General features: G+C 36.7%; 1 protein-coding gene and 1 pseudogene across 1 annotated transcript in view; one reads left to right on the top strand and one right to left on the bottom strand.

The window, feature by feature from the left end:
• The window catches only part of CAPZA2 (capping actin protein of muscle Z-line subunit alpha 2), a 60,136-nt gene that overhangs the window by 26,695 nt on the left and 14,128 nt on the right, over positions 1 to 19,313 (bottom strand). The window contains exon 2 of the mRNA XM_078059491.1: positions 1,109 to 1,172. Within this exon, the coding sequence (XP_077915617.1) occupies positions 1,109 to 1,172 (64 nt within the window). The remainder of the gene's footprint in view (positions 1 to 1,108; positions 1,173 to 19,313) is intronic.
• Positions 14,782 to 18,148, top strand: LOC118542151 (RAB11-binding protein RELCH pseudogene; annotated as a pseudogene).

Raw genomic sequence — 19,313 nt, 5'->3', positions numbered from 1 at the left:
TGAACCTAAGGAACAAAGAGGCTGAAGTTAACCATACAGGAAGCAGAAATATTTGTGAATTCTCTCCCAACTTCCCAATTCACTACTTTAGACTTTACAATTATCTTAAAAGGCAGAATACAGTGTAGACCCCATTCTTTCTCTATGCATAAAAATTATCATATGTAACTGTATGCAATAAATCATGTATTGTAGTTTGTGGGTGATTTAAGGAGTTTTCAAGGGTAATTTTAACTTTACAAAATTTTTACTTCATTTTTTGACTTTAAACCTGATCTTTTTTGAGGTGAGATTCCATTATATCTTCTACTATGAATGAAAATGAGAGATTAAACTTCTTTCAAAACATGTTTAAATAGTTTACTCTGGAACAGAATGTTTTAAAAATAAAATTGAAGAGTCCTGTGTAAATTAGTTTTAATTTTAGACAGTGAAGGCCAAATATATATAAGTAGAAATAACACATTTACAGTACCTATGGTAATTTATTCTTAAAACTGCTTAAGAAAAGTTTTGTAAAAAGATCACTACAGGCCATTTTCTTGGTGACTGTTTCAACCACGTCATTCTCACTGTTAAAGAGGAGCTATTGTTAGTTTTTATAGCAACCAGGAGACTGTATAAAAGTTTAAATTTCTAATCTATGGTAGATAATTATAAAAATGTTTGCCCCTGAGGTTTAAAGAAAGGTATACTGTGAACTAATTTGTAAGAATTTTAGTTTTTACATGTGGTCTCATCTTCTGAACATGGTGAAACAATGCCCCCCCCCCCTTTTTGGTTGTTCATATTATTCTAGGTTTTTCTTTAAAAGGAATATAAAAATGCATTTCACAATTCCAAAAAAGAGCTAAAATTAAAATTCTGTCTTTTAATACTCTTTTAAGGTGGTTAACTTATTAAAACATGATTATCATATATATCATAAATATATTCTAGCCATTATGAAATCCATAGTGACAAAAATTTTCATTATAATTCAGAAAGTACAGATTTTTCTACATACTCCCCCCTCCCCCTGGCTTAGTTCTTTTGGTTATATAATTTATTCTTTTAAAAAAAGGATGCTTGATATATGAAGCCTTAGTGCTATGAATTAAACACTCACCATTAAACACCTCATTAAATTCTCCAGGAGGGGCATGAATAATGAATTTTGCTGCTATACGCACCTAAAATAGAAATGAAGATATAAATGTTCCACAGCATAGGCGTCTGCTAAAATAACCAAAAATACATTCAAAATTATACTACTTCAAAGTTCTACTGAAAATGGCTTAAAGATTTTTTTCAAAAACAGTGACACTTCTTCAAACACCTTAAGTTTATTACCGTTTCAATCATTTATTATAATCACAATGTATAGGCTGAATGCAGATAAAATTCATATTTAACACATTTAAGGATTCAAAGCGACCTACATATAAACATTTTCTTATAAATTCTTCTTTTAAACTAAAATGGAAAAAAGTATCAATCAAGAAAATCTGTATGTGTGAAGAAATAAGATGTATTTAGGTATAATAAAGAAAATAGATACATGTTTCTTTAAAATCACAAATTAGTGAAAAATGTATAAAAGAAGGGGAAGAAAGGTCTAAATTCAAAATGTTTTTAACATGAGACCTGAGTGGACCTTAGGAAATTTTAGTTCAAAGATACATGAGAGAGAAAATATCAACAAGCATACTGACAGGCATATTTTAAGAGAATAAAGGCCGTGTCTGATAAAGAGATCAATCACTAATGAAAATAAGAGAGCTTAAATGGCATGCCCAATACTCTAGTTTAATGAAGAAGTCCTGACTATTTATAACAGTTTTCCAATAAACTTCTAACTAAGTTGTGGCAGACTTCCCCAAAAGGGTATTCCCCCAACAAGCAGCAGCACAAGCAATCTTGTCAGAAACTCAGTCGTGGGCCCCACCCTGACTGGATGAGACTCTGGAAATGAGGCCCAGGAAACACTATTTAGAAAAGATATCCAGGTGATTTTTTTAATGCACATTCATGTATTTACTGAATTCAATATTGCCAAGGGACTACCCTTGGCAAAAACAATTATTTTCATATTTCCCACTTTATTAGCACTGTCATTATTCTGATGTGGAAACTAAAAATAACAGAAAGAAAAGGAAACAGTAATACATGTTTGTGTATAGATGTGTATAGGTGCATGCATCTAAGTACACATATGATCTTCAGAGGAGACAGATGAAAAAGAGGTTATCTATGGCTAGAAAGAAGATGTTCCTAGTTAGAGGCCACATATGTGACAAGGCCTTAAAAAGGTAGAAAATGTCAATTTAAAACAAAAAAGAAAAGACTTTGTAGCTGGAACACTAAAAAGTTCGAAGTAAAATCTATACTGTTACGGGATACCACTGAGAGATAACAGTGGGATTATTAATTTTTAATGGGATTATTTAAATTAGTACTTACTAAGCACTCTACATGAATTATTTCATTTGTTCTTCACAACAACCTTATGAGGTAGTTCCTATTATATCTGCATTTTTTTGATGAGGTAACTGAAGCAGAAGAAGTTAAGTAACTCGGTCTGATTTCTGAATCCACACTTTTACTCACTATACTATGCTGCTTCTCAGATTTTTTGGTAGAATGGGTACAATCCTCCCACCAAAGGATGAATGTGTAGCCACCAAACAACTGTCTGGATATAAACTTTTTTTTGGTGTTTAAAATGTCAATAGCAACAATTAAAAGAAATAGAAAATTCCTTGAAAGACACAAAAACTAAAGTTCACTCAAGAAGAAATAACCTGCATATTCCTAGATCTATTAAATAAACTGAATTTGTTGTTAAAAGCCTTCCAACAAATAAAATTTCAGGTTTTCTTACACCAAACATTTAAGGAAGAAATAATACCAATTCTACACAAATTATTCCAGAAAACTGAGGAGAACACTGTCCAATTCATTTTATTTATTTTTTTTTTTTTTTAAAGATTTTATTTATTTATTTGACAGAGAGAGAGACAGTGAGAGAGGGAACACAAGCAGGGGGAGTGGGAAAGGGAGAAGCAGGCTTCCTGCCGAGCCGGGAGCCCGATGTGGGACTCGATCCCGGGACTCCAGGATCATGACCTGAGCCGAAGGCAGTCGCTTAACCAACTGAGCCACCCAGGCGCCCCTGTCCAATTCATTTTAAAACAACAGTGTTGTCCTATAGCAAAGACTTAATCCTCAATAAAATAACAGAAAATTGAATCTAGGACTATATAGAAAGGATAACACATCATGACCAAGCGTAGTTTATCCTGGAAATGTACAGCTGTTTCAATACTGCAAACCAATGACAGCAATTCACAATATCAACCTATTAAAGATGAAAAACCATAGATCATTTCAATAGATGCAGAAAAACTTTTGATAACATTTAACAACCAATCATGACAAAAAACTCAGCAAATTAAGAAGAAAATGTCCTTAATCTGATAAAAGGTATCTGCAAAAAAAAAAAAGCCTACAAGCTAACATCATCCTTAATGGTCAAAGACTGAATGCTTTCCCCCTAAAATGAGAAATGAGACAAGAATGTTTGTTCCCTCCACTACTATTCAACATCATATTGTCTTACTGCAGTAAGAAAGAGATTTCATAAATAAAACAGAACTTTCTATCTGCAGACAACATGACTGTTTACAATGAAAAATCCCAAGGAATCTAAAAAATAATAATTTATGTATAAACCTAACAAAACAGGTACAGGACTAGTGTGCTGAAAACTACACAAAACATTGATGAAAGAAATCAAAGAAGAGCTAAATAAATGGAGAGATATATTATATTCATAGAATGGAAGACTCAATAATGTGAAGATGACAATTATTCCCAAACTATTCTATAGATTCAAGGGAGGCCCAATCAAAATCAAAGCCGAATTTTTCTGATACACATCAACAAGCTGATTCTAACATTGATAGATTTTCTATGTTATTACTTTTCTATGTATAAAGAATGTAATGGACACGGATTATTCTGGCCATGTATTAATTAAGACCCCCTCTCCCCAAATGTAAGCAAGATAAAAAAGTCACTGTGTTAACCAAAATAACCACAAACACATACACATGGCATCAAAAATAGATTCTGGTTAGGAAATGAGAGAATGAAATATGTTATTTTACATCCTTAATAGTAAATGCAAAGTAGTAAAGACAAATGAACGAGAATAGCTAAAACAATTTTGAAAAAGAACAAAATCGGAAAATTATGCTACCTGATTTCCTGATTTCAAGACTTATCACTGGATCTGAACTAAGAGTCCAAAAACATACTCATATATATAGCCAAATGATTTTTGATAAAGGTGCAAAGGCAATTCAATGGAGAAAGGATATCTTTTCAACAAATGATATTCAATTAGATATCCATGAGCAAAAACATGAACACCAAACTAAACCTCATACCTTATTAAAAATCTACATCAAAATGGATCATAGCTCTAAATGTAAAACATGAAACTTAAAAAAATTAAAAAGAAACAAGAAAATCTTCATGACCTGGGATTAGGCAGAAAATTCTTAGACATATTAAACCATGATCCATTAAAAACTGGACTTCATTGAAATTAAAACCTTTTGCTCTGTTAAAGACACTGTTAAGAGAATGAAAAGACAAGCTACAAATTAGAGAAAATATTAGCAAATCACATATCTGACAAAGGACTTGTATCTATACCCTCAAAAGTCAATAGTAAGAAAATAGTAAGCAAAGGACTTGGACACTTCAGTGGACAGGATATACAGAAGACAACATAAATATACAAAAGGATGTGCAACATCATAAATCATTAGGGAAATGAATACTGAAATCATGAAACACTACTACATACCTAACAGAATGGCTAAAAAACACTGCTGAGGATGCAGAACTGGAACTCTAATACATGGCTGTGGCAACCCAAAATGGTACCAACCAGTTTAGAAAACAGTTTGGCAATTTCTTATCAAGTTAAGCACGCACCACCTAACAATCTTACTCCCAGGTATCTACCCCAGAGAAATGCAAACCTGTGTCCACACAAAAATCTATTCACTGGGACAACTGGGTGGCTCAGTCAGTTGAGTGTCCAACTCTTGATTTCGGCTCAGATCATGATCTCAGGGTCGTGGGATCGAGCCCCATGTAGGGCTCTGCATGCTCTCTCAAAAAAATAAAAAATAAAAAAAATAAAATCGGGCACCTGGGTGGCTGAGTTGGTTAAGCGTCTGCCTTTGCCTTTGGCTCAGGTCACGATCCTGGAGTCCTGGGATGGAGACCCGCTGATGAGGCTCCCTACTCAGTGGTGAGTCTGGATCTTCCTCTCCCTCTGCTCCTCCCAACCCACCCCCACTCGTGCTCTCTTCTCTCTAATAAATAAATAATCTTTAAAAAAAATCTATTCACAAATACTCAAAACTGGAAACAACCCACAACCCAAATGTCCATAAATGGGTGAATGTATAAATAAAAGATGGTGTTTCTACATAACGGAATACTACTATATGTTTTATGTGTTTTCAAAATTACTTTCTTCTAAATGTTTAAAATTACTATTAAAATCAACAGCCAAAATATAAAAAATAATTTTAAACAGGCAAGGGTGGAGTAGGATATGGAAGCAGTAGGCTATGAAAGTAGGAAATGGAAGCTAAATATACATTAGAGTCTATTACGATTATGTAAATGTCTTAACTTAATTTCCTTCATCACACCCCTGCCCCTCCCCACTGAGGTAAGGAGTTGTTAGCATTTAAAACAAAGTCTTAATCATTACCACAGGTAACAAAAACTGGTAACTTGCTGATGAATTTATCAATATTTCTTTTGAAAACATTTAGAATTTTGAGGTAATTGGGTTTTTATTTATTAGAGAGAGAGCATGAGGGGGGGCGGAGGGGAATCGTACAGGGAGAGGGAGAAGCGAGCCTGACGCAGGGCTCTATCCCAGGAACCTGGGACAGTGACCTGAGGCCACCCAGGCGCCCCAAGGTAATTGTTTCTAACAGTCCTAATGACTTATAAAACTGACAAAATTAAAGTACTAATAGCAAGCAGTATATATATAGCATATTTGGTGGTGATACAATTAGCTAAGTTGTTGAGCTTTAAAATTTTAAGTAGTTTAAAAAAAAAAAAAGGCTTATACCATTTAGAGTTTTAGTTCTATTTGAGTTTTCACCAAGAAAGCAAAAATGATCTAAGTTTTTTTCCTATAGACTTACTGGCCCTTGTTATTGCTAAATGTATACATTTAGTATGCAGTAACCAAAAACAGTTAACAGATTGCTCACAAGACCCAAAGTGAATGGTGGGTCAAAAGAAGTACCACTAAAGACAGGAAGTCATAGGAGCTGTCTGTGAACACAAAACACAACTTGGATTATACCAGCTATGCCTGGATATTGTAATCCGGTCTTTGTGAATTGCACTAAGATTGTGATTTTTGGATTTCTCAGGTTCTAAAGGAAAGGAAGTATATCTGCCACAGTAAATGCTTAATTGTCTTCTAAGAAATTATTTAATCATCAGGGTATTTTCTAAGCACTGCTATAGACTCAGTGTTCCCCTATATTTATCCTTCCTAGCCGACTTTTTTTTTCTCTTAAAAACTATTTATTCTAGCCCACTTCGAAATCCAAGAAAAGAAAAACGGTCATACAACAAGAGGTCCCAAGAGTAGAATGAATTTCTGAAAATAATCAAAAACATATTTCCTTGAAGTTTTTCTAATATACATGGAGTTATACTCTATTTACCCCTTGGAATATTACAGCTTTTCTGGAAGAGCCCAGTGAATTATTAGATACATTCCTGGCCTCTGCTAAATCTTCTGCATAACCCACCATCTTCCTCCATGTATTATTCAAAATCAAGTCCTTCTAAACTAGAATCAGATTCAGGAAAGAGTTATTTTACTGTTATTTCTCTTTTTCGGGCGGGCAGAGGGAGAGGACAGAGAGAATCTTAATCAGATTCAGGAAAGAGTTATTTTATTATTTCTTTCCTTTTTTTTTTTTTGAGGTGGGGGGCAGAAGGGGAGGAGAAAGAGAATCTTAAGAGCCTGGTGTGGGGCTTGATCCAACAACCCTGAAATCATGATCTGAGCAGAAATCATGAGTTGGACACTTAACTGATTGAGCCACCCAGGTGGCCCCCCCCATTTTTTTAGAGAAAGCAAGAGGGGGTAGGCGGAGAGGGAGAGGAGAGAGAGAATCTATTTTATTGTATTTTTAAACTGCAATTCTAGATTGTGGGGGTAGGGAGTAGGGAGGGCGGGAAGGTGTGGCTAGATGGGGAGATTAACTCTTATCTATGTTAGTCACTGGCAGCTGATAGGCATACTTCATAACAACTGCACCAAAAAGCGTAGTTTTAAAAAGTTAACCTATTAGTGTAGAGCTTAATGTACTGCCCTGAGCTAAAAGCTGAAAGAGCTATATTTTTCCTTTTCTTTCTCTTGGATCCAAATAATATTTGTGCAAAATATGCAAAAAGATAAACATAACATAAAAAGTATATTCCATTCCTTTGTGCTTCTGATAAAACAGCAGATACCACATGTGACTATAAAGTTACTTATATAGAAGATAAAGTAGCATATTCAAAACAATATCCAAAATGTTAGTATACATTAATCCCACAAAAAAATAACTTCTGCCTATCAACTCTCTGAGATAACACAAAAATATTACTCACTGTCAAACTTTTTTTTGAACAATGTTTTTCTTATGGGCTTTCTTCATTTTTTTTTTTTTTTTAAGATTTATTTATTTATTTGAGAGAGAGACAGAAGAGTGCACACGCAGGGGAACTCTGAGTAGGCACAGAGCCCAAAGTGGGGCTCAATCACGACGTGAGCCAAAACCAAGGGTCAGACGCTTAACCCCACCCAGGCACCCCTCTTTCTTTCTTTAAAAGAAATTCCACAATTCAAACAACAAATTAAGTAATGATAGTAATGGGTAGTATAATAAAAGAAGAATCCATGAGTCCATACTGACACAAAGAAATGAATGAACAAGGGTAAGCTCTTCATTAGAATTTCAACTAATGAATGTAGAAGGAATGACTGAATTTGAAAATCACCTTGAGGACCATCACAATAATTGTTGCACGCAAAAATCATCAAGGGATGCTAAAATTTATGGATAAAAGTATGATAAAATGACAACAGGACATTTATATGGTCTGAAAAGTATCTTTCCAAATACTTAATTATAAAGGGTAAATAATTTTACATTGAAGAAACTTGCCAACACATCACCTTTACCAAATGATCAAAGGTGTAAATAATAGGAAAAACTGACATCATATGCCTCCTAATAGGATACACTGAGGCTATATCACTTAAACCAAAAATTCATAGGCTGAATCTAATCATGAGGAAACATCAAACCAAAATTGAGGTGCAGTCTACAAAATAACTAGTCCGGACTCCTCAAAAGTGTTAAGGTCATAAAGACAAACAATGCTGAGAAGTTCCAGATTAAAGACATTACAATAAAATTCAATATGATCCTGGATTAGATCCTAGACCAGCAATTGGTGAAATAGGAATAGGGTCTGTTGATTAGAAAATAGTATTGTATCATGTTTAACTTCTTGATTTTGGTAACTACACTACGGTTTGGCAACAGAAAGCCCTAAACAGTGAAGGACTTACAGAGTAGGAAAAAAACTTCTCCTCTACTCAGGTTATGGGGATTTTCTCCTACATATATATTTTTTTAATTTTAAAATTTTGCTCTTTGCATTTAGGTCTTTACTCCACCTGGGACTGATTTTTGTGTATGATGTGGGATAGATATACATTTTTTTATTATACTGTCATATGGATAAATAAAACAACCTAATACTATTTGTTAAAATGTATATCTTTTCCCAGTGAACCAACATAAAACAAGACAAAGTGGAAAAAAAAGTATCTTACATAGTCACAATATTTTTAAAATGTGAGTTACTTCTTTATTTCAGTCAGAGTTATGAAAAACATGTCACACACTTTAATAAAATCCAAGTCCTTCTAAAATGTGTCTGATGAATTTAGCACTCATCCTTCAGGTAGTAATTGCAAAAATGTAATTTCCTCAAGGAACTTCTGAATATTCAATAATATCAGAAGGCAACAGGAAGAGATGCTGTCCTGTTATTATGGAGGCACTGGCTAACATTAAGAAAAGATCATGTTAGTAATATAAAGTTAAATTAATATCCCATTTCTTCTCACAAACAACTTACTTTGTTTTAAAGACTTCCAACAGTTATCTCTGGAAGTGATAAATAATTCATTTTTTTTTTTTTAAGATTTTATTTATTTATTTAATTGGCAGAGAGAGAGTGAGAGAGGGAACACAAGCAGAGGGAGTGGGAGAGGGAGAAGCAGGCTTCCCACGGAGCAGGGAGCCCGATGCAGGCTCAATCCCAGGACCCTGGGATCATGACCTGAGCCGAAGGCAGACACTTAACTGACTGAGCCACCCAGGCGCCCCAATTCATTTTTATACATAAAAATTCTAGAATGGTTATTTAGGCATTGCTGTAATTCACAATGAGCCACTGTGTCCTTAAAATCAAGTTAAACAATTTTGGGTTAAATAGAGAATTCTATTTTTTTTTTTTTTTAAAGATTTTATTTATTTATTTGAGAGAGAGAATGAGATAGAGACAGAGAGAGCATGAGAGGGGGGAGCATCAGAGGGAGAAGCAGACTTCCTGCTGAGCAGGGAGCCCCATGTGGGACTCGATCCCGGGACTCCAGGATCATGACCTGAGCTGAAGGCAGTCGCTTAACCAACTGAGCCACCCAGGCGCCCCTAAATAGAGAATTCTAATTACTTGTGTTCTAATTAAGATATGACCCTATCTACCTTTTTTGTTCATTTACAATAGTTTGAAACAACTCATGATTTTGGAGACTCAATAACAATTTGTTATAATTTAGACCTTATAAAAAAACAAAGTGAATGGGTACTTTTTTGATGTTTCATCTATGGCTAAACATATTTAACTTCACTTTTTCATTAAACATCTACACAAACTGTGTTTGAGGAGGGCTGTAATTGTTTAATACAAATTTTCAAATGACAAACCTGTCTTTGTATAACCCATCAAAATCACTTACTTCAAGAGTTCTCTCTTGTGACCCAGCAATCTCATACAGGTATTTACATAAGAGAAATGAATGCATATGTCCACAAAAAGAATGCGTAAGAATGTTCATAAGCAGCTTTATTCATAATAACCCCAAATGTCCATCAAGAGGAAAATGGAGGCGCCTGGTTGGCTCAGTGGGAAGAGTGTGCGACTCTTGATCTCAAGGTTGAGTTCAAGCCCCATGCTGGGTTGTAGAGATCACTTAAATAAATAAAACTTAAAAAAATAATAAGAAGAAAATGGATAAATTAACTGGGGTACTGATGCAAGCAACACCATGACTAAATCTCAAAAACAAGTTGAGTGGAAAGACAGACATACACACACACACACACACACACACACACACACAAACATACTGTGTGATTCTATTTATAAGACATCCAAAATCAGGGAAAATTAATCTATGATTATAAAAGTTAAAGTATGATTGGGCAAAGGATGCAGGGATTGATCAGAGAGAAGCATCAGGAACTTTCTGAAGTGACAGAAAATGTTCTTTAAGTGAATGGTAGTTGCACACATATTGTGAAAATTCACTGAACTGAATATTTAAGACTTGTGTGTTTTATGGCAGGCAAATTATACCTCAACTAAATTTTTTTAAAATCTCTCATACATATGACAGTATATATCTTATTTTTATTATGCATAAAATGTTAACTTTAAAACTTAGTAACCACAGACATACAGAGGGCCAACAGACACAGGAAAAGATGCTCATCATCACTTGTCATCAGGGAATGCAAATCAAAACTACAATGAGCTATCACTTCACACCTGTCAGAATGGCTAAAATTAATAACACAAGAAACAACAGGTGTTGGCAAGGACGTGGAGAAAAGGAACACTCTTACATTGTTGGTAGGAATGCAAACTGGTGCAGCCACTCTGGAAAACAGTTTGGAGGTTCCTCAAAAAGTTAAAAAGAGAACTCCCCTACGATTCAGCAATTGCACTCCTGGGTATTTACCCAAAGGATACAAAAACACTAATTCAAAGGGATACATGCACCTGTATGTTTATAGCAGCATTATTTACAATAGCCAAACTATGGAAGCGGCCCAAGTATCCACTGACTGATGAATGGATAAAGAAGATGTGATGTGTACACACACACACACACCCATGTACTAGTACTCAGCCATAAAAAGAATGAAATCTTGCCATTTACAACAACATGAATGGAACTAGAGAGTACAATGCTAAGTGAAATAAGTCAGAGAAAGACAAATACCATGATTTCACTCATATGTGGAATTTAAGAAACAAAACAAATGAGCAAAGGGAAAAAAAAGAGAGACAGAGACAGATAAAAAAAACAGCCTCTTAACTAGGGAAAAAACTGATGGTTGGTTACCAGAGGGAAGGTGGGTGAGGGGATGGGTGAAACAGGTGATGGAGATTAAGGAATGCACTGGTCATGATGAGTAACAGGTGACTGAAATAAAAATTTAGGGGCACCTGACTGGCTCAGTAGATGGAATGTGCAACTCGATCTCAGAGTCGGGGGTTCGAGCCCCATGTTGGGTGTAGAGATTACTTAAATAAATAAATAAAATATTTTTTTAAAAAGGTTTAAAAAAACTTTAGTAACCATGATAATTAATGAGTGACATATTATTTGCTTATTTTCTAATTAAGAATCACAAACCTTTAACATTAATTTTTATTGCTAAAAATCCACAAAATATATTCATCCAACATTTTGCTCACTTTTTTTTTAAGGAAGATTCCACACCCAATATGGGGTTTGAACGCACAACCCCAAGATCAAGCATGGCATGCTCTACTGAGACAGCCAAGCAGCCCTAACACTTTAAGAGAAAATACAGTAAAAAAAGTTTTTTTAAAGATTCTGTTTATTTATTCGACAAAAAGAGTCTAAGAGAGTACAAGCAGGGGAAGCAGTATAGGGAGAGGGAGAAGCAGACTCCCCGCTGAGCAGGGAGCCCAACGTGGGGCTCGATCCCAGGACTCTGGGATCATGACCTGACCCAAAGGCAGATGCTTAACCATCTGAGCCACTCAGGCGCCCCAGTAAAAAAAGTTAAAGGTAAAATTTTAAAGAAAAAAAATTAAGAACCTTAGGCTTTCATTCTGAATTACAGAGTAATACGTTGGCATAAATCTATACTACCTAGGACATCTGTCTCAGTCTTCTTAAAAAATACTGGGGGTTTTGGGGTGCCTGGATGGCACAGTTGGTTGAGCACCCGACTCTTGGTTTTGGCTCAGGTCGTGATCTCAGGGTCATGAGATGGAGCCCCACGTCGGGATCCACACTCAGTGTGGAGTCGGCTTGGGACTCTCTCTTCCTCTTCCTCTGCCCCTCCCTTCTGCACTTGCATGCTCTTTCTCTCAAATAGATAAATAAATCTTTTAAAAATAAAATACTGGGACATTTTTGCTTACACTGAGGACTCTGGTCAGATAATATTTTGACTCATCTCCTTTATCAGTGGACAATTTATAAGAAGGAAATCTCAATGCTCACACTGAATAAACTGAAGTCACCTTCCTAAGAAATCCCACAGTAATGAAATGTCTACATTTTGAACTCTAAAGTTTTCATCAAATAGATTCTGTTTGCAGGGAAGATTCGACTGATAAGGACTGATGAAGTATGACGTCCTACGGAAGAGGGTTGACCAAGAAAATAATACAGGGTAAAATAAGTAAAAATCCTTAACACTTCAGTTCTAAATCATTGCACCAAACTATATAAATGTTACAGTTGTATCTACCATCTCATAGGCAAATATGTTAGAATTTGTTCTCGAAAAATTATACTAAAATCTCCTACTGAATTTATTTTAAAAAAATGTGGCTAACTTTCCATCTCTTATGCTTCCAAAATCCTCAATGTTTAGCACTGATTTAGTCTGGGAAGAAACAGAAATTCAGAGGAAAAAGAAAATCAGAGAGGGAACAGACTTTTGCCTATATATTACCATATCTGAGTGCTCAGAATGGTGCCTGGCAGATAGAAGGCTCTCAGATATTTGCTAAATAACTAAACATTCAATATCCCTTCAAGGCAGGATTCCTGTTGCCCCTGCCCTATACTCTGAGCTCAGTAGATAGTTATTATATGTTGAATAAATCTATAAGCAAGAATAAACTCTCATTTATTTAGAACATTTAGGGAATGTAGTATTTCAATGAAATGAACATTTTAGGAGTTATCACTAATACAATTCTATATATAAACTTTTAATTTTCAAATAAACTACACTCAAACCACAAAAACTTATGCTAATATAAGGAAGCAGTATAGTACTCTCTGGAGTCAGACTGACTGGGTTGGATTTTCATCTCCACTACTCATTAGCTATGTAAACTTGGGTAAAAATATAATATTAGCTATTATTATATATATTATATATTATTAGCAACAACAAGATAATAAGTGTACCTGTATTAGTATAGCTCTAATATTCTTAAAAATAGCCCTGGAACACAGATATTTTCACATTACATGTTAGTTTCTTTGTGCCTATAGTGACGGAAGGGTGGCATATGCCCAGGCATTTCTGTGTTGTTTGCAGTGCATTCACTTCCACACACCGACATCCTTTTTCCTCACTTGGAAATCATCCTTTCACTCTCTACTTGACTCTGCTCATCTCTAACACCAGTGATAGCAACACTGGAGAAAAAGCTGGTTTCCTAGCTACATGGTGGGAATGTGCAAGATCTGCACTTTTATCTAAGACAAATGATCTGTACCCAAGTTTTGATCTGTTTAACTTCTATAAACTTCCATTTTTTATAATTAAGGGAAATTAAGGGGATGAAATATACCATTATTTCTTAAACTTTAAAAACCCCTGCCTCTGTTAGAGAAAATAAAATGTTATCTGAAATTACTCTGAGATAGCTATTACTTTTAATTTATGAAAGAGAAAACAGAGATCCAGAATTGGGATTTGAATGAAGTGTTCAAATGAAGTCCAAGGCTTTTCACAGAGCTGCTTCCCAGTACAGCATCATCTTTCTAAGACGGTTCAGAAGACAGGCTGAGAACAAAAGAAAACTCTAGGCAATCTCACCTACTTCCACCACTTCTATTATCCCCATCCAACAACAGCTCTCAAGTCTATACATCCACCACACTGTTTGTCAAGATCAAGATGCATTTTTCTAAGTATAACTTATTTACTAGAAATCTCCATCAAAATGTCTCAAAGATACTTTAGACTGTCTCACCTAAACCTACTCCCTTCTATTCTTTATAAAATTAACCAGCACCACCTAGAAATCATTCCACTTTCCCCTCTCCCTTAGGCACATGATCAGTGTCTGTCTCTCTTGCTCAAATCCAATCCCCCTTTCTTTGATTCCATTCCATTCAGACCCACTTTGTTCAGCATTGTTATAACAGCAATCCTGCCTCTAGTCTTATGATCTTTTTCAAAATTCATTTTCTATTCTACAACCAGACTGATATTTTTCAATGCAAATGCTGATGTTTTTTCCTGCTTAAGATCATCTAACGGTTCCCCCACTGCCAACAAAATTAAAGTCCAAAGTCCTTAACATAACATATAAAGCTTTTCCATATCTGAAGGCTATAAAACGTAATTGTTAACAGCATAAATTCTAAAATAAGACTGTATGGACTCAGATTACAGCTCCACCGCCTACTACCTGTATGACCATAAGCAAATTAAATTCAGTTTCCTTACTTGCAGTAAATGAGATAATACACTTAGAAAAGTGCTTGGCACAGAGTAAGCACTCAAATAATAGCTACTACCTTTTTTACTCTGCCATGTACCAGCTCCTACAGCCTACCACTCCTTTTCTCATCCCACATATACACGATACTGGAGCCTCAGCACTCCATTCAGTCTCTCAAACAGGAACCCTCGTCTTCTATACCTCCCCATCACTGCATACATATGATCTGGCCATCTTTTATCTACTGTGGTAAAATTGTACACAGCCACAGAATTTCTTAAACTTTGCAAGTTATCAGAAGAAAAGATCACAAAGAAAGGCAAACTCAAAGATCAAATTATACTATTAAAAATTTGGGGGGGGGCACCTGGGTGGCTCAGTTAAGCATCTGACTCCCCGCTCAGTGGGGAGACTGCTTCTCCCTCTCCTTCTGCCCCTCCCTCCACTCATGTTCTCTCTCTCTCAAATACATACATAAAATCTTTAAAAAAATAAATGTTTGATGTATTATTTAGTACAGCAATCATTAGTAAATACTTTTGATAAAGGGTTAGTATTTTTTTTTTTTTTAAAGATTTTATTTATTTATTTGACAGAGAGAGACACAGTGAGAGAGGGAACACAAGCAGGGGGAGCGGGAGAGGGAGAAGCAGGCTTCCCGCTGAGCGGGGAGCCCGATGCGGGGCTCAAATCCCAGGACCCTGGGATCATGACCTGAGCCGAAGGCAGACGCTTAACGACTGAGCCACCCAGGCGCCCCGATAAAGGGTTAGTATTATTAAGACCTGTGGTATAAGGCCTAAAATTATGTGTGCTTTGACATCTGGGGAAAACCAGGAAGGCCCTGAATGGCCTAACTGCAAGTTCCCATCCTCATTCTGCTCCTGCAGATAAGGTCCCCTAGTCAGACAACCTTCTTTATCACAGGGAAGAGGCACAGTTCCTGCTTATTCCTGAGGAGCAGGCTCCAGTTCCCTGCCAGTCTGCAGAATTATTCAAACAACCCAATCACATCTTCCTGTGGCAACCTAAGAATCACTCCACCCTCTTGATACTAGAAAACTTGCATTCCATGGCCTCTGCTTGTTCACTCTGTTCCCAAGTGCAACCTCCAAGTGGCCCTACATTGTGTGAGGTGTCCCTCTCTCCTGGGCTGTTGAGTATATGTAATTAAAATAAACTGCTGTTCATCTCATCTGTCCGGTGTCAGGTGCTGTGTATTCAACCACCCACATAACCTTAAGGTACAGGTGCCCCTCCCTCACCAACAGAATGAAGAGGAGGAGAATAAAGTAAGACCTGGGAAGCTCAAATTAAGATATGTAACTGAGGGAACTAAGAAGCAAGGAACTCAGTTATTTAAAAAATATATTTTAAGCAAGCAAACAAATAAGTTGATATATAGTCCAAAACTTAGAAGGGCAAGAGAGAGATTCTTCAAAGATCTTTATTTTTATTTCAGACATAAATTTACAACTGTGGTTATCTAGTTTCCTATCCTCCCATGTATCTGAAGGGAGGAAGGAAAGGTCGACAGTTGTACCTAGAACGTTAAAAAAAAAGGGAAAGGTCTGAGCCAACCTGACAAAGGCTGAAGAAAACAAAGTTCCTTTACAGGAACAAAAAAAAATTTACAATCAAGTCCTGAAATTCAGGAGCTAATCAAACCTCTTGAAAAGAGAGCTCTCAAATTCTTAGTAAATAAATTTTTATCTAAGAATAACGATAAACTTACAGATAAAAGCTGAAAATAATGATCAGGATTTTGAATTATAGGTGACATAGATTAAACATCTCAAAACCTCCAGACTTACTGCAACTCTACCAAGTGATCAAATAACTGGGAAAAGTCCTGTGGGTGTGTTTAGTGGAGTGGAAGATGAATTAGAAACTCTTCCACAATTTTAGGCAATGTTCCTCTACTCTTTTCTACTGTGTGGCCTATGAAGAACTCTTTGCCAGTTTCCCTATTAAATTAGTTCATTAAATAGTGAGAAATGGTCTTTCATAGAGCAAATCAGAAGACCTGAAAGTCAAATGCACTTCCTCAAAAATGAACACTGTGCCATCCTGGTACTCTTTTGAGACTCTGTTCAACCTTCTCTGTATCAGAATACTCACAAATGCCTGAAGAAAGTGGACACAATTCAGTTACAATTCATTTTGATAAACATAGAAAACTGTCTCCTGCTTTTTTCTACCAAGCACTACTTTCTCTTTGTGAATGTTGGCAGGTAGTCATTTAGGATCAGAGGTATCTCAGATTGCAGACAGTAAAAAAAAGTATGTTAATGCTGGGATGCTGCCTGCCATAAACTGTTCCTCGTGTGCTGCAGGCAAGAGCAGAGCTGATGATGCCCTTCCTACTCTGTAGAGCAGGCCTACACTCTGAGCCTACAGAAAGAAATCAGTTTCTCCATATACTTTCCAATTTGATCAAGAGGCCAGATGATAAGCAAAGCAAATAATACTGATGAGCTGTGTGCCATTTGCACATCATGTTGGACCAACATGTGTAGAAACCAAACATTTACCACAGGGATGGGAAGAGATTAGTCACAATATCCAGAAAGATGACTACTTGTGGCGCAATACTGTGGAGCAGTGGTGCCTTACTTTTCTACAGAAGTTCTCAATTCCTTGGTTCTTTCAGTGTTGCAACAAACGTAAAGAGAATACAAGGCACATCTGGTATAAGAAGCTATCATGAAAATCCTTGGTATCATGCATGCACTGAGCATCCAGATAAATATTTAAATGGAGTAATGAATTGTTGCTCTTGGTCTTGGGTGATCAGAAAGATTACTTAATACAACACATCAAGTGTTTATACCATCCTATGCTTCCTCGACTGCAATCTTATCAACTGCAATCTTATCTTACACCTATACTGCAGAGTAAGACTGAAAAACTTCTCCGGAAAGGAGACAAAAGGAGGGAGAACTGGATGTACATAAACTCCACAAGTAGCTTCTTTCTGCCTTGCAGTCCTCAATTCTGTCACTCTGCCTTAGTGCTAGAGTGCCCCCTTCTCAAGCAAAGCCAAGCTTCATGGTGAAATGCCAGAGAGAGGCGACTAGATCCCTCTGGCCTATGTTGCCTGTTTAAGATGTGTCTATTATTGGAAGAGGTGAGCATTTGGCAGTGCTACTTCAGCTTTATGATTATCTGCTAGAATATGAAGATAGCACAGGGTGGGAGAGTTTACTACAGGTAACTGTTGCCACAATTTACAGAAATCACTGGCAAAATTAATGTTAATTCAACAACCTACGTCTACGAATTCTTCAGATTTTTCTGATGCTTTTGCTGGATGTAGTATATTGGCAAAAATTTTAAAAACACTAAGGTAGGGGTCCTTGGGTGGCTCAGCCGTTAAGCGGCTGCCTTCGGCTCAGGTCATGGTCCCAGGGTCCTGGGATCAAGCCCCGCATCGGGCTCCCTGCTCTGCGAGGAGACTGCTTCTCCCTCTCCCACCCCCCCGCCACCTCTCCCCCCCGCTTGTATTCCCTCTCTCGCTGTCTCTCTCTGTCAAATAAATAAATAAAATCTTTTAAAAAAAAACCAAAACACTAAGGTAAAACTTTAGTTCCAGGAGATTTTAAGACTGCCTGAAAAAGTCTTTTTTTTTTTTTAAAGATTTTATTTATTTATTTGACAGAGAGAGAGAGAGCCCGAGAGAGGAAACACAGCAGGGGAGTGGGAGAGGGAGAAGCAGGCTTCCCGCCGAGCAGGGAGCCCGATGCGGGGCTCGATCCCAGGACCCTGGGTTCATGACCTGAGCCGAAGGCAGGCGCTCAACGACTGAGCCACCCAGGCGCCCCTGCCTGAAAAAGTCTTAAAAAAAAAGGGGGGGGAAGGCACCTGGGCGGCTCAGTCGTTGAGCGCCTGCCTTCGGCTCAGGTCATAAACCCAGGGTCCTGGGATCGAGCCCCGCATCGGGCTCCCTGCTCGGCCAGAGGCCTGCTTCTCCCTCTCCCACTCCCCCGCTGTGTTTCCTCTCTCGCGCTCTCTCTCTCTCTCTGTCAAATAAATAAATAAAATCTTTAAAAAAAAAAAAAAGCAGGCAGTTGGAATCCTCACCAAAGCAGCTATAAGAGTAAGCTGACAAAAATTTAATTTAAATTTTTAAAAAAGCCTTGAGTAACTAAAAAAAGAGGGGAAAGGAGATGAAAGTATAAAAAGCAGGCAATGCAAGTGCATGGAAGCACATATATACACACACCACACAAACAGCTACCTGGAATCATTAAATTTAGAGGCAAAGAGCCCTGCATACCACAGTAGCTGCATGGGAAAGACCTACACTAAAAATTATTTGTTGTTTATCTTAAATTCAAATTTAACCAGGCATCTTACACTTTATCTGAGAACCCTGCCAACATCCCCTTTAATTTCCATATTTTGGACATTACCCCACATAATTATCTCCCTCCTGATCAAGTCAGGAGAAAAGAGAGTTGAGA

Source organism: Halichoerus grypus, chromosome 12 (assembly GCF_964656455.1).
Source record: "Halichoerus grypus chromosome 12, mHalGry1.hap1.1, whole genome shotgun sequence".
Classification (NCBI taxonomy): Eukaryota; Metazoa; Chordata; class Mammalia; order Carnivora; family Phocidae; genus Halichoerus; species Halichoerus grypus.
This window is presented reverse-complemented; position numbering and strand designations above follow the sequence as displayed.